Source organism: Ranitomeya imitator, chromosome 4 (genome assembly GCF_032444005.1).
Source record: "Ranitomeya imitator isolate aRanImi1 chromosome 4, aRanImi1.pri, whole genome shotgun sequence".
Taxonomy (NCBI): Eukaryota; Metazoa; Chordata; class Amphibia; order Anura; family Dendrobatidae; genus Ranitomeya; species Ranitomeya imitator.
The window spans coordinates 550,287,067-550,313,594 of NC_091285.1; the positions used below are offsets into that span (position 1 = coordinate 550,287,067).

General features: G+C 41.2%; 1 protein-coding gene across 3 annotated transcripts in view; it reads left to right on the forward strand.

Moving 5' to 3' along the window:
• Nucleotides 1-26,528, forward strand: part of SV2B (synaptic vesicle glycoprotein 2B) — a 322,088-nt gene that overhangs the window by 283,913 nt on the left and 11,647 nt on the right. For all 3 annotated transcript variants that reach the window (XM_069766259.1, XM_069766260.1, XM_069766258.1), the window contains exons 6-10: nt 907-996; nt 5,457-5,567; nt 9,895-9,983; nt 10,083-10,247; nt 21,754-21,887. In XM_069766259.1, coding sequence (XP_069622360.1) covers nt 907-996; nt 5,457-5,567; nt 9,895-9,983; nt 10,083-10,247; nt 21,754-21,887 — 589 coding nt within the window. The remainder of the gene's footprint in view (nt 1-906; nt 997-5,456; nt 5,568-9,894; nt 9,984-10,082; nt 10,248-21,753; nt 21,888-26,528) is intronic.

Below are 26,528 nucleotides of genomic sequence, written 5' to 3' on the forward strand. Positions count from 1 at the left end.
ATCTTGTGAGGATCGGAGGTTGCGTGTAGGTAAGTACCGGGAGACGAGGTCACAGATGTATGGAGGGGACAGGTTGTGGATGGCTTTGTACGTTATGGTTAGGGTTTTGTACTGGAGTCTCTGGGCAATTGAGAGCCAGTGAAGGGATTGACAGAGGGGAGAAGCTGGGGAATAGCGGGGGGACAGGTGGATTAGTCGGGCAGCAGAGTTTAGAATAGATTGGAGGGATGCGAGAGTGTTCGAGGGGAGGCCACAGAGCAGGAGGTTGCAGTAGTCAAGGCGAGAGATGATGAGGGCATGGACTACGGTTTTTGCAGATTCTTGGTTGAGGAATGAATGGATTTGTGAAATATTTTTGAGTTGAAGTCGACAGGAAGTGGAAAGGGCTTGGATATGTGGTTTGAAGGAGAGATCAGCGTCAAGGATTACTCCGAGGCATCGAGCTTGTGGGACTGGGGAGAGTGGGCAGCCATTTACTGTAATGGATAGGTTCATTGGGGGGGTCACGTGAGATGGGGGAAAGATGATGAATTCTGTTTTGTCCATGTTAAGTTTCAGAAATCTAGCGGAGAAGAAGGATGAAATAGTGGACAGACATTGTCCAGATTCTCAGGAAGATCAGTGTCCTCCTGCCCATACATCTTAACTCTTAAGACATCATTTTCATGTTAAGAAAAATGTGGATTTATCTGAAATAAGAGGTATTATTTTATTCAACTTTCTATGACCTGCATGTCTACGTAGATGGCTTAGAAGGGTTAATCTCTAAAAATTGCCTCTGAGACAAACATAAGTCTTCTGACATCATACAGTGTTGGCCAAGAATCAAATACAAAAAATAATGTATTTAATTAGAGCAGGTAAATATTGTCATTGGTAATCAATGTAATTTGGGTTTTCTTACAGACTGGTAAACACGATGAAGCTTGGATGATACTAAAGAACGTGCATGACACTAACATGAGAGCCAAGGGAGAGCCAGAAAAAGTTTTTACAGTAAGAATTGATATGTAGACATGTACAGTAGTTGGTTACTCGTGATCTGACATTTTTGCCATTCTTATTTGTAATCTACACTTTCCTGTTTATTTTCTTGCAACAAAATGAGTGCATTGTGCATCACTAAATCAACTCATATTTGTAGTCCTCAAATTGGGTAAAAGTCACATTAGGATATTTAGCTTTATGTCAGTTGACAAGTTATATTAGTTCCCAAGTCCAATAATAATGATATTGATAATTCATGTTATAAAAATAACTAGGTCGGTGCCATTTTAAAAGTCACTGAGATCTTGGCTATGAATTGTTCACTTGCTAATTTTTGCCTGCGGAGATAAAATCAGTATATACATTATGGAACTGTTATAAGTAATGGGTGAATGGTTACAATTACTAGGGAAACATCATAATGATTTGTTTAATCATTGACTTACTACTTATATTAATATTGTATACTAAATGTACATGAGTAAGGGTCCTTTTACACTTGTTGATAACCCATAACAAACTCCATTTATAAATTGGTTCCCCATTATTTGCGTATATATTTTCCAATACTCATGAGGTTTTAATAAAGGATCAGCTGTTTATCCATCCAATAATGTTTCCTTAAGAAATGACAGGCCTGTTCATACAAAGGGATTATTTGTCATTTGATCGCTGTGTATGTTCACACCATTCAATGATTCTGAAAAATCGTTTCGACTATTACATAGTAACATAGTAACATAGTTATTAAGGTTGAAGGAAGACTATAAGTTCATCTAGTTCAACCCATAGCCTAACCTAACATACCCTAACATGTTGATCCAGAGGAAAGCAAAAAAAACCCATGTGGCAAAGAGTAAGCTCCACATTGGGGAAACAAATTCCTTCCTGGCTCCACATACGGCAATCAGACTGGTTCCCTGGATCAACACCATATCAAGGAATCTAGTTTATATAACCTGTGACATTATACTTTTCAAGAAAGGTATCCAGTCCCCTCTTAAATTTTAGTAATGAATCACTCATTACAACATCATACGGCAGAGTTCCATAGTCTCACTGCTCTTACAGTAAAGAATCTGCGTCTGTTATAATGCTTAAACCTTCTTTCTCAGGTCTATGATTAAAAAGAACATCAGAAAGGTCTTTGTACTGTCCCCTCATATATTTATACATTAAAATAAGATCACCCCTTAGCCTTCGTTTTTCCAAACTAAATAGCCCCAATTGTAATTACCTATCTTGGTATTGCAGATCCCCCAGTCCTCTAATAACCTTGGTCGCTCTTCTCTGCACCCGCACTAGTTCAGCTATGTCTTTCTTATACACCGGAGACCAGAACTGTGCACAGTATTCTAAGTGTGGTCGAACTAGTGACTTGTATAGAGGTAAAATTATGTTCTCCTCATGAGCATCTATGCCTCTTTTAATGCATCCCATTATTTTATTTGCCTTTGTAGCAGCTGCCTGACACTGGCCACTAAATGTGAGTTTGTCATCCACCCATACTCCCAGGTCTTTTTCATTGACAGTTTTGCCCAGAGTTTTAGAATTAAGCACATAATTATACATCTTATTACATCTACCCAAGTGCATGACCTTACATTCATCCCCATTAAAGCTCATTTGCCATTTATCAGCCCAAGCTTCTAGTTTACATAAATCATCCTGTAATATAAAAATGTCCTCCTCTGTATTGATTACCCTGCAGAGTTTAGTGTCATCTGCAAATATTGAAATTCTGCTCTGTATGCTCCCTGCAAGGTCATTAATAAATACATTAAAAAGAAGAGGGCCCAATACTGACCCCTGTGGAACCCCACTGCTAACCACGACCCAGTCCGAGTGTGCTCCATTAATAACCACCCTCTGTTTCCTATCCCTGAGCCAGCTCTTAACCCACTTACACATATTTTCCACTATCCCCATTATTCTCATTTTATGTATCAACCTTTTGTGTAGCACCATATCAAAAGCTTTTGAATAGTCAATATACACTACATCCACTGGGTTCCCTTGGTTCAGTCTGGAACTTACCTCTTCATAGAAATTGATCAGATTAGTAAGACAGGAACGGTCCCTAGTAAACCCATGCTGACATTGGGTCATGAGGTTATTCCTCTTCAGATACTCCAGCATGGCATCTCTAAGAATACCCTTCACGATTTTACCCACAGTAGAGGTTAAGCTTACAGGTCTGTAATTTCCAAGTTCAGTTTTTGTCCCCTTTCTGAATATTGGCACCACATTTGCTATACGCCAGTCCTGTGGTCCAGACCCTGTTATTATGGAATCTTTAAAGAGTAAAAATAATGGTCTATCAATGACTCTACTTAATTCCAGCAGTACTCGGGGGTGTATCCCATCCGGGCCTAGAGATTTGTCAATTTTAGTGATTAACTTGTGTAAAAGGCACTTGAAGAGGACCTTTCACCAAATTTTTCACGTTGAACTGGACAAAGGATGTTATAGTGGCAGCAGAGTGAAATAAAACTTTTTTTTTAAAATTTATCCTCTCTGTTTTAGAGATTTTAGCAACCAAAGTATTTGGCTCCTAAGTCCTAATGACTTAATTTTAGATAAATTCAAGTGGGTGTTATCATATAATTTTCACTAAGGGTACTTCTTTCCTTTGAGTGGAGCTGCCTGCTAATGATTGGTCAGCACCATACATGAAAAAGAAGAACAAGCCCCCACTATAGCTTAGAGCAGATTCCTGTATGTCAGATGTAATGATACAGCTGTGGTCTCCTGGTCTAACCTCATGCACGAGTCAATGTGGGGGAAGTGGCAATACAGCAGAGATGACAGTGCTATCAAAAGATGGGAGCTGATACAAAGGTTTGTAATGTGACAAAGCTAATGGAGTGTCCACTAGGACCCTGGAGTACTCAGGCCGGGTCCAGTGGTCGTTAAAGGGGTGGTCACGGTGGCAGTGACCCGGTCTGTGTCCCTGGGCGTCCAAGTTGAAGGAAAGGTCTTTAAAGGGATTGTTTGAATAAAGAATGTTTGTGATGCCACCTGTGGTATTCGGTCAGGGATGACTGACGCTGCTTAAAGGGGTCCACTGGGGATGATGTTATGGCAGCAGGGATGGTATGGCTTCCCACATGTGAAGCTGGATCCCCAGGGCTCCCGGTATAGTAGACAAGGATGAAAGACTGTGTAGTGCCGGAAAGAATTAGAGGACACAAGGTTGCAGTCTCTTTACCATTTAATGGTGTAAGGCAGCCACAGTCCAGGGTACGGATCACAGGTGATGGTGAGGTCTGGCCAGCTTGGAAGCGATTCGGAAATCCCCCTAGCCAGGTTGGGTTGGAAGCCTTCCTCACTGTGCTGTGTTGTAGTCCCTTGCTGCCTTAGACTTCACACAAGGTCCTCACTTTCTCTCTGTCCCTTTAAGTAGGACACTACCCGCAGGGCAGGCAACTCGAGCCTTTTTATAGGTGTCTCTATTTATGACTCTGGGCTCTATGTGCTGCTGTGCCTTCGGGTGTTAATGGTGGACAGGCAACTTGAAATCTCCTGCCCGCCAGTTTCTGCTGTGGGGCATTCAGTTACCCCTATAACCTTGGAATTCCAGCCTCCGGTATTCTGAGCTTCAGCGTGGAGGGAGCTCAGTCGCAGTTCCCCTTCAGCTCTTTCCTCACCTTCTCCCCTATCAGTCTCCTACAGACTGCTCTGTTTCTCTCTCCTCTTTCCAGGAGCTGCAGAACCACTTTTCTGCACGGCCCCAGCCTTCCTCTCTCAGAATCTCACTGTCTGACTCCTCTCATCTCTGTCCCTTTGACAGACTGCACTCTAACTCCTCCTCCAGCTAGAGTATATAGGGAAGTTCCCCTGAATCCGGGGCTCAAGCTCCCCCTAATGGCCTGGAGTCAGAAAAGTGTTGCATGTACTTGATACCTGTTAATGGGATCTTCCTCGCTTCCAAGTATGGCATCACCCTCCCCGAGAGGAAAGCAATGCCACTGTAGCAACCGGTTACCTGGGGGTGTAACACTAAACTCAGCTGTGCTGCCACTCCCCACATTAACTCATGCAGGATGTTAAATCATGAGATCAGAGCTGTATCATTACATCCCATGTGAGAAACCTGATATACGCAATGGTGGGGGCATGTTCTATTCTCTGAGTGTTGCTGCTTACTTATGATTGGCCAGCATCACACAGGGGGAAGAAGTACATGCCCCCAGTACAGTGAAAACTATCCGATAACATTCGCGAAACATTAACGAAAATTCATTAATTAAAGGACAAATATTTTGATTGCTAATATCTCTGTAATGAAAAAGCGTAATTAAAAAAAGAGTTATTCTTCCTTGCAGCTACTATTAGATAGTGTGTCCAGTTCAACATGTAAAATTTGGCGAAAGGTCCATAAGATCTGTATTAATACTAATTGATTTCCATCTGGTTGCAAATTGCTAGATTGGACAATTCAAGCTTACTTCTGTTTTGTCTTCCAGGTTTCACATATTAAGACACCAAAACAAGATGATGAGTTTATTGAAATTCAAAGTTCCACTGGGACTTGGTTTCAGCGCTGGTTTGTCAGGGTGATGACGGTTGTCAAGCAGGTAGGTTATAAAACGTGCTACTTAATAAATTCAGGTTATTTTGTAGTGTACATTATGAGACTGTAACAGGTTAGGAATTTATATTTATAGTAATTATAACTTAGACAAATTTTTGCTGAGAAAATTGGTATAATTTGTACAAGAGAAGCTCCAAGTTTACAAAAATGTTGAACAGATGTGAACAAAATACATAAATACATAAAGATCTAGCAAAGGTAATCATGATATCACAGATCTGTGATATTATGGCACAAAAAAGTGTCCTTAACTCTGCTGCCCAACTAATTCATCTCTCTCCTCGCTACTCCTCCGCTTCTACGCTCTGCAAATCTCTTCACTGGCTCTTATTCCCTCAGCGTATCAAGTTCAAATTACTAATGCTGACCTACAAAGCCATCCATAACCTGTCTCCTCCATATATCTCTGAGCTAATCTCCCAATATCTTCCCTCATGTAATTTCCGGTCCTCCCAAGACCTTCTCTCCTCCACACTTATTCGCTCCTCACCCAACCGCCTCCAAGACTTCTCCCGAATATCTCCCATCCTCTGGAATTCTTTGCCCCAACACGTCTGACTATGAACCACATTCGGATCCTTCAGATTGAACCTGAAAACCCACCTCTTCAGGAAAGCTTCCGGCCTGCACTGACCCTGCTGCCTCCTCACTACTACCGGAGCTGCCGCCTCACCAACATTGGAGCTCCTGCAACCCTCAACCGATTGTCTCCTTCCCCACCATCCTATAGAATGTAAGCCCACAAGCGCAGGGTCCTCTTCCCTCAGTATCAGTCTGTCATTGTTAGTTTGTTTACTGTAAGTGATATTTGTAATTTGTATGTAACCCCTTCTCATGTACAGCACCATGGAATCAATGGTGCTATATAAATTATTATTAATAATAATAATAATAATAATAATAATAAAATTGGTCAATGGCTTGTTCAGTCTTAACGAGAGTCTGTCACCCCCAAAACACAATTTAAAATAAACATATAGTCATACTTCGGACTTAGCCCCTATTCAAATCATACCTTTACTGTATAAATCTGTCCCTTGTGCAAAATAATGTTCCTTATTCCATTACATTATGTTAATTAGGGTAATTTGTACATCCTTGGAGTCTCTGAGCAGTTTTATTGCACTATTCCACCTCCAGAATTTGAATATCCCCGATTCCCTCTCTTGTGGTGGATAGTCCAAAGATTGTGCCTGTCTCTGGTGATTGATAGCTTCAGGAGGAAGCTGATGCCTGTGCTGACTGACTGTCCGTGTTTCTAGATTGGGGTGCTGTCATAACTCTCTCTTCCCCGCTGCAGTGGCATGGCACACAGTGTATGGAACAGCTGCAGCAGAGAGGAGAGAGCGGTGTGCACACATGCTCCATTCTAAGAATTTGACAGAGACTGAGTGCAAGCCTCAGATTCCTCCTAAGATGGTGCTTGTTCTGGAAAAGCTGGCACTGTCCATCAGCAGTGAGGGAGGTGGGTATATCCAAATCCAGGGGGTGGTATAGTGCACTAAAACTGCTCAGCCACATCAAGGGAGCATTGAGCACCCCAATTAGCATGTTGGAAGAAAGATTGTTTTTTTTGCACAATGATGAGTCAAATTAGATACAAAGGGTATTATTTTCATAGGGGCTAAGTCCCCCAAATGAGTATGTTTCCTGTTGTTTAAATCGTATTTTGGGGGTGAGTTATGATAACCTTTGCCAGATCTTTATATCTTTACTTAAATACAGAATATACATAGATACTGCAAGAAATCATATGTCTGATGATGTAAATCAAGGAGAACTAATATATATATATATATATATATATATATATATATATATATATATATATATATATATATACTGTATATCTACTATATAAAGCTGAATGTGTGTATGTGTGTGTGTGTATGTGTGTGTGTGTGTATGTCCGGGATTGGCATCTGCACCGTCGCAGCTACAGCCACAAAATTTTGCACAGTCACACGTCTGGACCCCGAGAGCGTCATAGGCTATATTGTGAGGCGAAATTTTAACCCCGCGCGTTCCAATTCACCAAACAATTTTGCCCCTATCTACATAATGGGGAAAAAAGTGAAAGGAAAAGTGTTGGAAGCGTCGCAGCTACAGCAACAAAATTTTGCACAGTCACACGTCTGGACCCTGAGAGCGTCATAGGCTACGTTGTGAAGTGAAATTTTAACCCCGTGCTTTCCAATTCACCAAACAATTTTGCCCCTATCTACATAATGGGGAAAAAAGTGAAAGAAAAGTGTTGGAGGCGTCGCAGCTACAGCCACAAAATTTTGCACAGTCACACGTCTGGACCCTGAGAGCATCATAGGCTATGTTGTGAGGTGAAATTTTAACCCCACGCTTTCCAATTCACCAAATAATTTTGCCCCTATCTACATAATGGGGAAAAGTGAAAGGAAAAGTGTTGGAGGCAAATTGACAGCTGCCAGATGTGAACAAGAGGGACTTAAAGAATGAGAGCGATGGCACCAAAGAGTATATACCGTACAGTTGCTAAGGTGGGGCCCCGACATGGGATACTCACCACACACGGGGATATGAACACACACAAAATGCGCCACACACTACCACGTGCTTGAACACATATACAACCCTCAGCACACATTTCACCACACATACACCAACCTCGGCACATAAAAGTCGAAACACAAAAGTCGCCGCTCAAAACTCGCCACGCGCAAAACTCGCCACATGCAAAAACTAGGCTCACGCAAAACTCGCCACAAGTGCAAAACTTACCTCATGGAAAACTCGCCACACGCAAAACTTGCACACGCGGAAAAATTGCCAAATGTACAAAAGTTGCAGCACATGCAAAAGTTGCCTCACACACAACTTGCACATACTCAAAAGGCACCACACATAAAACTCGCCATGCGCAAAACTCGCCATGCGCAAAACTTGCTGCACACAACTTGCTACACTAACCTGTCACATGCAACTCGACACACAAAACGTTGCTACATTCATGTTGCCACACAAAACTCATCTCACAAAAGTCGCTACAAGCATGTCGCCACACGCAACTCAACACACACAACTTGACAAACGAAACTCGCCCTAAAACACACACAAGTCTGGTATTATCCTTCAAAAATAAAAATTAGATTAATAAGCAGACAAACTACAAGAGCAACAAATGTACCATATAGGAAATACGGCAGCTGTCAGTCACATGACCTGTCTATTATGTGTATGTGTGAGCTAATATATACTGTCAGGGGGAGGGCTTCCTGTTGGCTGGGGATTTATCAGGCTGCCAATTTAGCTTACAAATACTGAGGTAAAAATACTGAGCAAATAATGTGTGAACGAGGTCTAATACAGGAGGAGATGACACACAGGTATATACTATATACAGGAGGAGATGACACACAGATATATACTATATACAGGAGAGATGACACACAGGTATATACTATATAGAGATGACATACAGGTATATACTATATACAGGAGGAGATGACACACAGGTATATACTATATACAGGAGCAGATGACCTACAGGTATATACTATATACAGGAGGAGATGACATACAGGTATATGCTATATATAGAAGATGACATACAGGTATATACTATATACAGGAGGAGATGACACACAGATATATACTATATACAGGGGAGATGACACACAGGTATATACTATATACAGGAGGAGATGACATACAGTTATATACTATATATAGAAGGAGATGACATACAGGTATATACTATATATAGGAGAAGATGACATACAGGTATATACTATATACAGGAGATGACATACAGGTGTATACTATATATAAGGGAGATGACAAACATGTATATACTGAGGTGAAAATGAAAAGGTGTGAATGCAGAATGAGAGGAGTGAGGGAAAATAGTGGAGTGATCGGAAAATGACAGATGTGGCGTCGAAAGAGGAGTGAGGGAAAATAGTGGAGTGATCGGAAAATGACAGATGTGAGGTCGAAATGACAAGTGTTAGGGGGGAATAAGAGGAGTGAGGGAGAAAATGAGAGGTGTAAGGGAGAAAATGAGAGAGATATGAGGGGGAAAATGAACGATGTGATTGGGAAAATGAGAGGCGTGATGGGAAAATAAGAGAAGTGAGGTGCTATAACTAACCACAGATATTTACTATGCCCAGGCAACGCCGGGCTCTTCAGCTAGTATATGTATATATATATATATATATATATATATATATATATATATATATATTTAACTTTTAACTTGCAAAATGGCAGTTGTAATACTGGCAGTGGAGCAGCACTTGGCCAATATTCAGTAGTTTGTCTCTCTGTTGTAGGTATGGGAGAGCATGCTGTACTGCTTTGCTGGCCAGTACAGGAAGAACACAGTATTTCTTGCAGTGGTTTGGTTTACAATGTCCTTAAGGTAATTTTTCTTTTTTTTATTGTCACTGAAGCCTTTTTAACTTCTCTAATTGTGTGTGTTCAATGTGTGCTCAATATGTCTGATTTCTGTCTCGTGCAGCTACTATGGTCTCACGGTCTGGTTTCCCGACACAATCCGCTACTTACAAGAAGAGGAGTATGCAAGCAGAGTGAAAAGGTTTGAGGATGAAGATGTCAAAAATTTTGTATTCAATTTTACACTTGAAAATCAAATACACATTGATGGGACCTATTACAATGACAAGTAAGTTATAATACATTATAATAAATGTATATATTGTTAATAAATTAGTTCTTTCATATAGTAGTCAATGTGTGAGATAACTAGTCCTATGGAAATTTATGCATATATATCGTGTATGCATATATAAAATTAATAGACCACTGCAAAATGTTCAGTTTGTCTGATTTTTCTCTTTATAGGTATTTTTTGAGTAAAATGTAAATTTTTCATTTATTCTATGGTATGCTCTCTAACTGAGTCGCTGTGACCAGTGGTGTATCGCAGGGGTCGGTGTTGGGACCTGTTCTCTTCAACATATTTATTAATGATCGGGTAGAAGGTTTACACAGTAAAATATCAATATTTGCAGATGATACAAAACTATGTAAAGCAGTCAATATAAGAGAAGATGCGGCAGGGCGGCGCAGTGATTAGCACTGCAGCCTTGCAGCGCTGGAGTCCTGGGTCCAAACCCCACCAAGGACAACATCTGCAAAGAGTTTGTATGTTCTCTCCGTGTTTGTGTGGGTTTCCTCCGGGTACTCCGGTTTCCTCCCACATTCTAAAGACATACTGATAGGGAATTTAGATTGTGAGCCCCATCGGGACAGTGATGATAATGTGTGCAAAATGTAAAGCGCTGAGGAATATGTTAGCGCTATATAAAAATAAAGATTATTATTATTAAAGATTATTAGAAGATAGTATTCTGCTACAGATGGATCTGGATAAGTTGGAAACTTGGGCCAAAAGGTGGCATATGCGGTTTAGCAATGATAAATGTAAGGTTATACACATGGGAAGAAGGAATCAATATCACCATTACACACTGAACGGGAAACCACTGGGTAAATCTGACAGGGAGAAGGACTTGGGGATCCTAGTTAATGATAAACTTACCTGGAGCAGCCAGTGCCAGGCAGCAGCTGCCAAGGCAAACAGGATCATGGGGTGCATTAAAAGAGGTCTGGATACACATGATGAGAGCATTATTTTGCCTCTGTACAAATCCCTGGTTAGACCGCACATGGAGTACTGTGTACAGTTTTGGGCACCAGTGCTCAGGAAGGATATAATGGAACTAGAGCGAGTACAAAGGAGGGCAACAAAATTAATAAAGGGGATGGGAGAACTACAATACCCAGAGAAATTAGCAAAATTAGGATTATTTAGTCTAGAAAAAAGACGACTGAGGGGCGATCTAATAACCATGTATAAGTATATAAGAGGACAATAGAAATATCTCTCCGAGGATATGCTTATACCAAGGAAGGTGACGGTCAAAAGGAGGCATTCTCTGCATCTGGAGAAGGTTTTTCCACCAACATAGAAGAGGATTCTTTACTGTTAGGGTGGTGAGAATCTGGAATTCCTTGCCTTAGGAGGTGGGGATAGCGAACTCAGTCGAGGGGTTCAAGAGAGGCCTGGATGTCTTCCTGGAGCAGAACAATATTGTATGTTACAGTAATTAGGTTCTTTAGAAGGACGTAATATAGGCAGAACTGGATGGACAAATGTCTTTTTTCGGCCTTGCTAACTATGTTACTATGTTACTATAAACTACTAACAATATGTCTCCGAATTTCCAAGCAATAAATTTAGTATTTTTTTTCTGAAAAGGAGAAATGGTCAAAATTACAAAAAAACTCAATGCTTTCATACCTCAAATAATGCAAAGAAAACAAGTTCATAAACATTTAGAAACAACAATACTAATGTTTTAACTCAGGAAGAGTTCAGAAATCAATATTTTGTCGAAAAACCATGATTTTTAATCACAGCTTTCATGCGTCTTGGCATGCTTTCCACCAGTCTTTCACACTGCACCTGGCACAAAAATGTAAGCAGTTCTTCATTCTTTGATGCCTTGTGACTATCCACCATCCTCTTGATTACATTACAGAGGTTTGCAATGGGGTTCAGGTCCGGAGATTGGACTATCCATGACAGGGTGTTGATGTGGTGGTCTCTCAATTTTTGCCAGAGCTGTGTATATATATATATATATATATATATATATATATAAAAGAGTGGCATGTACGGTAGAGTAGGACCCATCAGAGGGAGATCACCTTGCCGTGGTTGATGGGCACACATGAATTGGCCAATTTATGCGCTAAGAATCTTCATTTTATCTATAACTGTAAGTTTTATGAAAAAAAAATTTTTGAAATTTTTTTTATGAGAAAATATTTTTGAGAGGTATGATTCATATCGAACATTTGTCTGTGTTTTCACATGGCCTAGATTCATGTACATGTGCTGCTGTGTTCTTTTATATCTATATGATACAGCTTGCAGCTTGCATGTGTTCACATTGGGAGTGCTGGTTGGCTTTTTTTTCTCTTTTTTTTTCTTTTTTTTCTCTCTCTCTCTCTATATGTATATATTTATATATATTTATATATGCACACACACACACACACTTAGAGTGTGTCACTCTTTGTTTCATTGCAGCCATTTAGTAAATTCAAAAAAGTTCATTTTTTTCTCATTAATGTACACTCTGCACCCCATCTTGACTGAAAACAAAACAGAAATGTAAATTTTTTTTTAAATTTATTAAAAAAGAAAAACTGAACTATCACATGGTCATAAGTATTCAGAACCTTTGCTCAATATTGATTAGAAGCATACTTTTGAGCTAGTACAGCCATGAGTCTTCTTGGGAATGATGCAACAAGTTTGTCACACCTGGATTTGGGGATCCTCTGCCATTCTTCCTTGCAGATCCTCTCCAGTTCCGTCAGGTTGAATGGTGAACGTTGGTGGACAGCCATTTTCAGGTCTCTCCAGAGATGCTCAATTGAGTTTAGGTCAGGGCTCTGGCTGGTCCAGTCAAGAATGGTCACAGAGTTGTTCTGAAGCCACTCCTTTGTTATTTTAGCTGTGTGCTTAGGGTCATTGTCTTGTTGGAAGGTGAACCTTCGGCCAAGTCTGAGGTCCAGAGCACTCTGGAAGAGGTTTTCATCCAGGATATCTCTGTACTTGACCGCATTCTTGTTTTCTTCAATGGCAACCAGTCGTCATGTCCCTGCAGCTGAAAAACATCCCCACAGCATGATGCTGCCTCAACCATGTTTCATTGTTGGGATTGTATTGGGCAGGTGATGAGCAGTGCCTGGTTTTCTCCATGCATACCACACAGAATTATAACCAAAAAGGTCTATCTTCATCTTAACAGACCAAAGAATCTTATTTCTCATAGTCTGGGAGTCCTTCATGTGTTTTTTAGCAAACTCTATGTGGCCTTGCACTGAGGAGAGGCTTCCATTGGGCCACTCTGCCATAAACGCCCAACTTGTGGAGGGCTGCAGTGATAATTGACTTTATGGAACTTTCTCCCTTATCCCTACTGCATATCTGGAGCTCAGCCACAGTGATCTTGGGGTTCTTCTTTACCTCACCAACGTTCTTCTCCCACAATTTCTCAGTTTGGCTGGACAGCCAGGTCTAGGAAGACTTCTGGCGGTCCCAAACTTCTTCCATTTAAGGGTTATGGAGGCCACTGTTCTAGTATGAACCTTGAGTACTGCAGAAATTATTTTGTAGCCTTGGCCAGATCTGTGCCTTGCCACAATTCTGTCTTTGAGCTCCATGTCCAGTTCCTTTAACCCCATGATTCTCATTTGGTCTGACATGCACTGTGAGCTGTGAGGTCTTATATAGACAGGTGTGTGCCTTTCCAAATTAAGTCCAATCAGTTTAATTAAACACAGCTGGACTCCAAAGAAGGAGTAGAACCATCTCAAGGAGGATCATAAGGAAATTGCTAGCATGTGACTTAAATGTGAGTGTCTGAGCAAAGGGTCTGAATACTTATGACCATGTGATATTTCAGTTTTTCGTTTTTACTAAACTTGCAAAAATTTCTACATTTTTGATTTTTAACAGTCAAGATGGGGTGCAGAGTGCACATTAATGAGAAATAAATGAACTTTTTTTAATTTACCAAATGGCTGCAATGAAACAAAGAGTGAAAAATTTAAAGGGGTCTGAATACTTTCCGTACCCACTGTGTATGTGTGTATGCTGTATGTAAACGAGGGCGGTAAACAAAAAGACCTACAGTTATTTTCTGTAGGCAAGTGGGTTGACAGTGATGCCCTCTACCGCCAGGTACGTTTACTAGACACTCTCCCTGCTCAGTTGAGAAAGAATAGGGGTAACCAAAGGCAAAAAATATATAAAGTACAACATCTGGGAGAAATGTGGATAAATGATAAGACATAAAGATAATTAATACCCAGAATAAATATTTGCCATGGATTCAAAATGTGACTGGTTATCAAAACAACATATAGACAAGGGGGAGGAATAAATCCAAACGATAACCTTTTGTCAAAGATAAAATTGCTTTATTAGTGTAGGGCAAAGAGACAGTGGTGACAACAGAATCACCCAACATTAAATAAAAAGGCACTGAGAGATGGACCCGCCATACTATAGGTATATGAGTTATAAAAAATAACACAAATAACAAAAAACTATTATAGCAAAAACTAAAAGGGGCATGAGATGTACCCACAAGGGTGTACAGATGGAAATAAATACAAAAATAATATCACATCCTGCGTTGGACAGTGCCAAACCAATTTCTAATAACGTAAGAAAACATAACAGATGTGTATAACAGAGAGACGGTACGTATATAAAGAGTACATCACCCCAAATGCAGGCAAGTGCTGGCAGGTACACGATCCCAGTGCCCGCCCCAATGCGCCTTTCGGAACACCTTCGTCAGGGGGCGCATAATGAGACACACAAAACAGGGAGTATAAAAAGGCCACACACAGGAAATAAACCTTGGACGTGCCCCGGAAGTATCCCGGCGCTACCTAGCAACTACCCGCACAACAGAGAGAAATGCGGCGTTCAGGCTGTGCGAGCCAACACACGTGGGGCCCCACGTGATCCGCTCGCAACAAGCACAAGAACGCCGCCCCCAAAGGAATAGCAGGTAGGCGCATGCGCCGAAGTACTTCCGAAGCTGCTGTGGGCAAAAAAACAGATCCTGCCATGAAGATGTAAATTGGCGAATCCCAGCATAGCAGAGACTCCAAGATAGAAAAATATATATAATAAATAGTACATTGCAGGCATTGAAGTTAAACAAACTTAATAAAAAACGAATAGAAATAATAATAGGACAAAACGTAGGGACATATATGCAATGATAAAGCACTGTTGTATATACAGAAATTCCATATGTGATTAAAGGCATGCATTTAAATATAATTATTAATAAATATAGGAGAATTACAGCATGCAATATATACAAAAACAACAGTAATGCAAAATAGCGCACTATAAAATCATTTTTTTTCACATATAGCGCGCATGAAAATGTCCAAGAAGAAGGTAGTACATAAAGTTGTTTTGTATCTTTAATCTTGCGCTGCAGAGTAGGGAGAAATTCCATAGCCGTGGCCAAAAGGAATATAAAGAGTAGTACAATCTAAAAATATAAAAGAATGGTTAAAAGAAGTCGGACATGAGTCCACCGTCACATGAGAAATTCGCAGTCAGAGGATCACAAGAATGGGGCAAAACTTAGGTTTTCGTTGAGACCAAGGGGATGGGTAGTCCGAAGTGTCCAAATCCATCTAGACTCAAGACGTGCCAACTTAGTGGAGAGCTTACCACCCGTATTCCAACATCTAGGGAATTAATACCCCTAAACCTAATGAGCCTACGGTTACTCCCATGGAATTCCCTGAAATGTCTCAGGAGTGTCTTTAATTCAGAGATATCGGTGGAACAGTTTGCTGCTGCCTCAATCCCTCTGACATGTTCGTGTATGCGAATCTTAAGTTGACGGGATGTGAGTCCCACATAGATTAAGCCACAAGGGCATGTGGCATAATAGATCACATACTGTGTGGTACATTTTATTACTTTTTTAATATTGAAGGTTTTCCCACCACTAGAGTCGGAGAACACACCGATGTGGTCCATGTTGGGGCACGCCACGCAGTGGGCACATGGAAAAGAGCCACAGCATGGGGGGAACATTGCCAACTGAGCAGGGAGAGTTTTTTAGATAAAGTAGCATTCATGAGAAACCATTGCAGCAGACAGAGTAATTGTTTTCTTAAGCCCCTCCCAACGCTCTCAGCGTTTTTGCGATGGCAGATTTTAAGGAACAATGCGCCAACATTAAATATTGTTTCCTGTTAAAGAAAAAAGCTGCAGAAATAGTTTCTTAAGGGAAGGAAACTCTAAGCCATGCAAGAAATGACGAGTGAAAACCACAAAAGGAGGAAAAAAGAGGACAAAAACCTCTACTATTCTAGAGAAAACACCAAAAAAACAGGTAAAGATGCTTACCTGTCTCGGCCTCAAATCAAATGCACTATCATGGTTCAACGGGCCCGAGTAAAGATGGCGACTACAAAGGTGCGGTAATATCAAATGAGACAGCCAGACTAAAATCAGGGATTGGCCGTTTGGCACACCAGTGCAACCAGATAATTTGCATGCAGCAGTGTTCACAGTGAGAATGGAAAGTATCTGGATCACAGCCTATTTATAATCGCCGTACTGCGTCCTGTGTGAACAGAGGCCATAAATAACAAAGCTGTTTGCACTGGTGTAGGCTGGCTGTCTCATTTGTTACAACTAGGGTTGAGCAAAATGGGTCGGCCATTTTCAGAAGTCGCCGACTTTTGGCAAAGTCGGGTTTCATGAAACCCGACCCGACCCCTGTGTGGGGTCGGCCATGAGGTCGGCGATCTTCTGATCTGGTATCGGAATTCCGATACCAAGTTCCGATATGTTTGCGATATCGGGAATCGGTATCGGAATCCATATTTAAGTGTAAAATAAAGAATAAAAATAAAAAATATTGATATACTCACCCTCGGACACGCCCTGGTTCTAACTGGCAGCCTGCGTTCCTAAAAATGAGCAAGGGAACGACCTTCGATGACGTCGCGGCTTGTGATTGGTCGCGTGACCGCTCATTTTTAGGAACGCAGGCTGCCGGTTAGAACCAGGGCGCTTCCGAGGGTGAGTATATCCCTATTTTTTATTTTTATTCTTTATTTTCCACATTAATATGGATCCCAGGGCCTGAAGGAGAGTTTTCTCTCCTTCAGACCCTGGGAACCATTAGTATCCCATTGCACTGCATTGGGTTTCGTGTTTCGGCCGACCCCGACTTTTCTATAGGATCGGCCGATTTCACTCGACCCGACTTTTGAGAAAGTCGAGTTTCGTGAAACCCGACCCGATCCTAAAAAAAAAAAAACCCTAGTTACAACCGCACCTGTGTAGTTACCATCTTTACTCGGGCCCGCTGCACCATGATAGTGCATTTGATTTGAGGCCTAGACAGGTAAGCATCTTTGCCTGTTTTTTTAGTGTTTTCTCAAGAAATGACAAGTGGTTTGCCTGCTTCAGAAATGGTCAAATGTAACTTAAAATTGAACCCCGTTCAGGTCACCCCTCAAAGTCCAGAACAGATGAAAATGTCCAAAAAGTGCCCGATTTCGTCATGATCAATCATTGCAAAACAATCAACGAATTGGAGGAAATAACTGGAATTTCCTGGAGTTTATGCCAAAGAATCCTAAGTGAGGATTTGAGCATGAGATGCATGGCAAAGTATGTTCCATGACTACTTTCCGATGAGCAGAGGGAGAAGCGTCTAAAAGTGTGTCAGGAATGAAAGAACAGGCACAACCTCACCCTGATTTTTGGCAAAAGTCACCACAGAAGATGAATCTTTGTGTCACACCTATGATCCTGAAAGAAAACAGCACTAAAGCCAGTGGAAGACAGCTTCATCGCCCAGAGAAAAATCATAGAAAGTGAACTCAAGTTTAAAGTCTATGATGGTTTGTTTTTTTTACATCAAAGGAGTCGTTCAGGTTGAATTTGTTCCTCAGGGCACCACAGTGAACCAACATTACTATTTGCAAGTGTTGAAGCGATTGTGTGAGGCAGTGAAACAAAAACAACTTAAATTGTGGCGATCGGGGGACTGGCTGCTTCATCATGACTACACACTTGCCCACAGAGTGTTGAAAGTTAACCAGTTTTTTTTATGAAAAATAGCATGACATCAGTTTCTCACCCCCCTTACTCGCCCAACCTAGCCCCATGCGACTTCTTCTTGTTCCCTAGAATGAAGAAAAACCTAAAGTGAAAGTGTTTTCATGACGTAGAAGAGGTTATGAAAAAATAGCTGGCACTTACAGTAACAGCATTAGTTCAGAAGAATACAAAAAGTATTTTGAACAGTGGAAAATCCGTTGGGACAAGTGCATATCATCTAATGGACAGTATTTTGAAGGGGATTAATGCTTTCATATAATGGGAAAAATAAGTATTCGATACATTGCTAAGTTTGCAAGTTTTCCCACGTACAAAGAATGGAGAGGTCTGTAATTTTTATCTTCGGTACACTTCAACTGTGAGTGATATAATCTTAAAAAAAAATCCAGAAAATCATAATAATTAATTTGCATTTTATTGCACGAAATACGTGTTTGATACAGTAGAAAAAAACCTTAATATTTGGTACAGAAACCTTTATTTACAATTACAGAGGTTAGATATTTCCTGTAGTTCTTGACCAAGTTTGTACACACTGCAGCAGGGATTTTGGCCCGCTCCTCCATACAGATCTTCTCCAGATCTTTCAAGTTCCTGGGTTGTCACTGGGCAACATTGAGTTTCAGCTCCAGGCCTGGAGACTGGCTAGGACACTCTAAGACCTTGAAATGCTTCTTACGGAGCCACTGGTTAGATGCCCTGGCTGTGTGTTTTGGGTTATTGCACGTTGTTAAACCTAGCCACGACCCATCTTCGATGCTATTACTGAGAGAATGATGTTATTGGCCAAAATCGTGTGATACATGACCCCATCCATCCTCCCTTCAATGCGGTGCAGTTATCATGTACCCCTTGCAGAAAAGCCCCCCAAAAGTATGATGTTTCCCCCACCATGATTCACAATTGGGACTGTGTTCTTGAGGTTGCACTCATCCTTCAAACACGTTGGTACAAGTTGGTACCAACAATTTTTATTTTGGTCTCATCTGACCACACAGCCTTCTTCCATGCCTCCTCCACATGGCCATTTTGAAGTCCGCCATTTTGGATCCAACTTTATTTTTTCCAATGGGAAGAAGGTCATGTGACACATCAAACTTATTGAGAATTTCACAAGAAAAACGATGTTCATCAATGTGTCAAGAGTGGTAGAAGAGGGTTGCATTGACAATCCAGCACAGTGGGTAGCACTTTAAACACATTTTATAAGTGGTCATAAACTTGTAAATAACTCATGAAAGAATAAAGTTACATTAAAACCAAGCACACCATTGCTTTTCTTGTCAAATTCTCAATAAGTTTGATGTGTCACATGACCCTCTACCCATTGAAAAAAATAAAATTGGATCCAAAGTGGTGGACTTCAAAATGGCCACCATGGTCACCACCCATCTCGAAAAGTTTCCCCCCTCACATATACTAATGTGCCTCAAACAGGAAGTCGATATCACCAACCATTCCCATTTTATTTATGTGTACCAATATAAATGGCCCACCTTGTTTATGCTAACCTTATTGTGATTCTAAAGGCTCCTCGTAAAGATGACCATATAAATCTCATGAGTGTTATCCATGGTTTTGATGGATAGTACTAGTCCCCATGTTATTCTATGTGGGTGTGCACATGTTCTGATTTTTTCTTCTGACCAAGAGGGCTAAAGCGAAAAGTCACAGCATGCAAAAATGTGCCTCCAAGAAGCTGATAGTACTCGCCCATGCATTCATGTCTATGGGTCAGTGAAAAAAATCGGACAGGACTGGGATGACATGAAAGTGAAGTCCAATTTTAACGGAATGACAAAATGGAGAAGTTGGAGAAACTTTTTTTTCTCACCACCTCCAAGAAAATTGTGTCACTCTGATCTTACTCTGATCATAGTGTGATTAGCATAGTCAGACCAATTATCACGGATGGGGAAAAAACAGTCATCTGTACCTAAACTAGTAATGATTAGGGATGAGAGGGCCCATGAAAGTTCGGGTTCATCGGGTTCGACCGAACCTTACTCATAAGTTCGGTTCCGCTTCAGAACTGTACCTGAACATGAACCTGAATCTGAGCCCCATAGAAATCAGTGAAGACCAACTAACTTTGGATCTGGAATCTCTTTCTCCATCTCTCTCTCTTCTCCGAACTCCCGAAATGTAAAATGGACTTGCAGGAGAATTCCATGTTTGGAGTTCAGCACCAGACATTAGGTGATAGGTATGAACCCTGAACTTTATAGTTTGGGTTCGCTCATCTCAAGAAAATATATAAATAGGTGCGTTAATAGGTGGGTTTTTCCAATAAAGAGAGTTGACATGATGCTAAGACATGATTTGGTAAATTACAGAAGTAATTGGAGCTTCTACTTCTAGGACTCTTAGGCCACATTTACACATTGAGTATTTTGTGAGTTTTTTACCTCAGTATTTTTTAGCCAAAACCAGGAGTGGGTGATAAATACAGAAGTGATGATGTGTTTCTATTATACAGGGTGAGCCATTTATATGGATAGACCTGGGTGGGCTATGTATATACACCTAAATAAAATGGGAATGGTTGGTGATATCAACTTCCTGTTTGTGGCACATTAGTATATGGCAGGAGGAAAACTTTTCAAGATGAGTGGTGACCATGGTGGCCATTTTGAAATCAGCCATTTTTGATCCAACTTTATAAATTGCCCACCCAGGTGTATCCATATAAATGCCCACCCTGTACTTTTCCTCTGACTGTTCAACTCCTTGTTTTAACTTAAAAATACTGAGGTGAAATACTGGCCAAATATTGAATGCGTGAATGTAGCCTTAGGCTAATTTTCATAGTGTGAAAACAGTTTTTCAGCCCCCTATTCGCTTGTGGAAAACCCGATGCACCAGCAAAATGGAGAATTATCCCAACCTGGAGCTCTCTAAGTACTACAACTGAGCTCCACAAACTCTGTTAGGTAAAGGGAACTTCCTGTTGACTCTCCGCACTTTAACTTTCTAAAGAATAGACCTATTCAGGGCTGCGTCTGCTTTTTTTTACAGTGCCTGTGTATGATGTCTGTATAAAATTCTTTGAAGCATAACATCATTAAATCAACATTCTCCCATCATTAGAACATCGTTAAAAGCAACATAATTTACAGAATTGTATATTTTCAGTCATTATCGTGCAGCAAAAACAAAAACGTCTTCTCTTACTTCTCATGGCGTATAACCGTACAAGAGCTCGCTATTTGTATTGCTTGATCTGCACTGCCATCTGGTGACACTAAGGCAGAACTCCATGCATCTAGGAGTATAGAATGATAATATTGATGTGAGTAAGGGCAAATTAGTTAAGAAAATGTAACGATATCATGAAGACTGTGTCCTCTGAGAATACAACTTTCTGTATTGTATTCTACATGTGAAATTTGTGTACAGTATATGTTGGTCTTGAGAAAATACTGCTCTCTTCTGTTAACTTATGTTACGTTTGATGGTTTTTAAGGTTCTATAAGATGAAGTTTAAATATGTTACTTTTGAGGACTGCGTCTTTGATGAATGCTACTTTGAGGATGTTACTTCAACGGGCACCATCTTTAAAAACTGCACTATAAAATCGTCATATTTCCATAACACAGGTAAGATAAACTAGCTCTTTTAGTTAAAAGAAATCTCGGGTTTGGTTTGGATTCTTTTCCCCTTAATAATAAAGACTTTAATTTAAAAACTGCATTTTGTGTTACTTGTGTTATCTTTGTCTGATATTTAAATATGTTTGGTGATCTGCATCATTTAAGTGTGACAAACAACTGTGTATGTATATATATGCGCAGGCGTGTATTATGGAGGACAGAGAATGAACTTCAATCCAATATTGCAGCCAGAATGCAGCCAGCGGGTAAGGAAAGGGTGAATCAAACACCCAAAAACCCCGCCCCTATGGCTGAAGATTGTTCCCTCCAAATTCAGGTGACAGAGTCCCTTTAAGAAAATAGATTGGCATCAATGTAGAAATATTGATCAGTTAATGGACACAGAATGGTCAGATTTTGGCAAGACAAAAGTTTGGTCGCCCACAGAAAGTAATGTTATATTCAAACAAATAATTAACTTAAAATACAAATATATGTTACATAACATTGATGAATGAGGTTTTGCTGCTACTAGAGTCATATTTAATATTTTGTGTGACTTCCATGAGCTTGAAGGACTGCATCCATGCGGTTCAACAATGATTCGTACAATTTATTAATGAAGTCATCAGGAATAGCAAATATTGCAGTCTTACATGCCTCCCAGAGTTCATCTAGATTCTTTGATTTTGTCTTCCAAGCTTCCTTTCATCCTACCCCAAACATACTCAATGATGTTCATGTCTGTTGACTGGGCTGGCCAGTCCTTGACCACCTTGATCTTTTTTGCCTGGAGGTACTTTGTTGTAGAGATGGATGTATGAGATGGAGCACCATCCTGCTGCTGAATTTGACCCCGTTTATGATTTGGAATGTAAGAGGTAGCTAATACTTCTTGATATTTTAGGCTATTGATAATGCCTTCCACCTTGCCCAACCCCATACTGAATGTAACCCCAGACCATGATCTTTCCACCACCAAATTTAACTGTTTTTTGGGTGTATTTTGGATACATACGGGCTCCAGCAGATTTCCTGCAGTATTTGCGGTGGCTGTGGTGTAATGACAGAATCCTACAAACTTCTAGTTGACACAGGGACATGAGGTGATCAGGCTTGTTGGAGCTCTGCTGCAGTGGAAGAGGGGCTTGCTTTGGATTTTCTAACCAACAAACCTTCCTCCTGAGCTGTTGTCAGCGGGGTCTGCCGGACCTGGGCTTGTCAAACACATCTCCAGTCTCTTCAAATCTTTTTTTAATTCTTTTTCTTGACGCTGAGACACATTAAAGGTGCCAGCCACCTTTGCAGTGGATCTGGTCTTCAGTCTCTTGATAATACCAGTGACCCCATTCCGTCACATCTCCTCCAGTCCCTTTCCCCGGCTGTCACCTCTCACCTAACAAAAATATTCAACCTTTCCCTCACTTCCAGTATTTTTCCTTCCTCATTTAAGCATGCCATCATACATCCATTACTTAAAAAACCATCCCTCGATCAAAACTGTGCCGCTAATTATAGACCTGTCTCTAATCTTCCCTTCATCTCTAAACTCCTCGAACGCCTGGTCCACTCCCGTCTTACCCGCTATCTCTCAGATAACTCTCTTCTCGACCCTCTTCAATCTGGCTTCTGCTCTTTACACTCTACTGAAACTGCCCTCACTAAAGTCTCTAATGACCTACTAACAGCTAAATCTAATGGTCACTACTCCATGCTAATTCTCTTGGATCTCTCTGCAGCATTCGATACTGTGGATCATCAGTTCCTCCTCACTATGCTCCGCTCCATCGGCCTCAAGGACACCGTTCTCTCCTGGTTCTCCTCCTATCTCTCTGACCGATCCTTCACTGTATGTTTTGCTGGTTCCTCCTCCTCTCACCTTCCCCTTACTGTTGGGGTTCCTCAAGGATCAGTCCTAGGCCCCCTCCTCTTCTCGTTGTATACTGCCCCTATTGGACAAACAATCAGTAGATTTGGTTTCCAGTACCATCTCTATGCTGACAACACCCAATTATACACCTCTTCTCCTGTTGTCATGCCGACCTTTTTAGAAAACACCAGTGATTGTCTTACCGCTGTCTCTAACATCATGTCCTCCCTCTATCTGAAACTAAACCTGTCAAAAACTGAACTCCTCGTGTTCTCTCCCTCTACTAACCTACCTTTGCCTGACATTGCCATCTCCGTGTGCGGTTCCACCATTACTCCAAAGCAACATGCCCGCTGCCTTGGGGTCATCCTTGATTCTGACCTTTCATTCACCCCCCACATTCGATCACTGGCTCGCTCTTCTTACCTGCATCTCAAAAACATTTCTAGAATTCGCCATTTTCTTACTTTCGACTCTGCAAAAACTCTTACTGTTTCACTTATTCATTCTCGTCTGGACTATTGTAACTCTCTACTAATCGACCTCCCTCTTACCAAACTTTCCCCACTCCAATCTGTCCTGAATGCTGCTGCCAGGATCATATTCCTCACCAACCGTTACACCGATGCCTCTACCTTGTGCCAGTCATTACACTGGCTACCCATCCACTCCAGAATCCAGTACAAAACTACTACCCTCATCCACAAAGCACTCCATGGCTCTGCACCACCCTACATCTCCTCTCTGGTCTCAGTCTACCACCCTACCCGTGCTCTCCGCTCCGCTAATGACCTCAGGTTAGCATCCTCAATAATCAGAACCTCCCACTCCCGTCTCCAAGTCTTTACACGTGCTGCGCCGATTCTTTGGAATGCACTACCTAGGTTAATACAATTAATCCCCAATCCCCACAGTTTTAAGCGTACCCTAAAAACTCACTTGTTCAGACTGGCCTACCGCCTCAATGCATTAACCTAACGATCCCTGTGTGGCCTATTTATATATATAAAAAAAAAACAAAAAACAGGTTCCTCGCATCATGTTCTCATTCACTTTATGCAGTTAATAGCCCTCTGTGTCTGTACTGCTACATACTTAGGCAGTTAACTGGTTCATGCAGCTTTACATGAACACCCGAGCCTTACACTATGGCCGGTCCGAATAACTAAAGCAATTGTTACCATCCACCTCTCGTGTCTCCCCTTTTCCTCATAGTCTGTAAGCTTGCGAGCAGGGCCCTCATTCCTCCTGGTATCTGTTTTGAACTGTATTTCTGTTATGCTGTAATGTCTATTGTCTGTACAAGTCCCCTCTATAATTTGTAAAGCGCTGCGGAATATGTTGGCGCTATATAAATAAAAAAAATTATTATTATTATTATAATCCAGGCTTTGGTCACAGGGTGGATATTTGGCATGTTGTCAGAGCTCAATTGCAGTTCAAGTGAAAGTCTGGGGTGCTGGGTTTCTTTTTATACACACATACTAATTAGCCGATCATTTACTGAGCACAGGTGAGGATGTAAGCTAGGATTGGGTGCATTATTTGACCAGACGACAAAACTTTTGTCTTGCCAAAATCTGACCATTCTGTGTCCATTAACTGATCAATATTTCTGCATTGATGCTAATTTATTTTCTGAACCTAAACCACATTTCGGAGGGTTTCAGCTTTCAAAAGAATAATTTATACAACCAATGGATGAATTTAACGTGAGGTTATAAGATTTTATTTACATAACATGGATAAGCGACATAACTTCTGTCAGGGAGTGTAGAGTAAGGGTACTGTCACACTATAACATTTCGATCACTACGACGGTACGATTCGTGACGTTCCAGCGATATCGTTACGATATCGCTGTGTCTGACACGCAGCAGCGATCAGGGATCCTGCTGAGAATCGTACGTCGTAGCAGATCGTTTAGAATTTTCTTTCATCGCTGGATCTCCCGCTGTCATCGCTAGATCGGTGTGTGTGACACCGATCTAGCGATCTAGCGATGCGATCCAGCGATGCGTTCGCTTGTAACCAGGGTAAACATCGGGTAACTAAGCGCAGGACCGCGCTTAGTTACCCGATGTTTACCCTGGTTACAAGCGTTAAACTAAAAAAAAAAAAACAGCACATACTTACATTCTGGTGTCCGTCAGGTCCCTTGCAGTCTGCTTCCAGCACTGTGACTGCCGGCCGTAAAGTGAAAGCAGAGCACAGCGGCTGTGCTTTCACTTTCACTTTACGGCCGGCAGTCACTGAGTGCGGGAAGCAGACTGCAAGGGACCTGACGGACACCAGAATGTAAGTATGTGCTGTTTGTTTTTTTTTAGTTTAACGCTTGTAACCAGGGTAAACATCGGGTAACTAAGCGCGGTCCTGCGCTTAGTTACCCGATGTTTACCCTGGTTACCCAGGGACCTCGGCATCTTGGTCGCTGGAGAGCGGTCTGTGTGACAGCTCCCCAGCGACCACACTACGATTTACCTACGATCACGGCCAGGTCATATCGCTGGTCGTGATCGTAGGTAAATCGTATAGTGTGACGGTACCCTTAGTGAACTAAAGTGATACAGGAAAGATATATATCTTGGTACCGGGTTAGCCGTGTTACCTTGGTACCATGTTAAAAATATGTAAAATTAAGAGTCCTCAGTGGTTGATACCTTTTAATGGCTAACTGAAAAGATGGTAACAAACTGCAAGCTTTCGAGACTACTCAGGTCTTTTCATCAGGCATAGAGTAGTACAAATTTGTATTAGTCTGTGGCTGATGAAGAGAC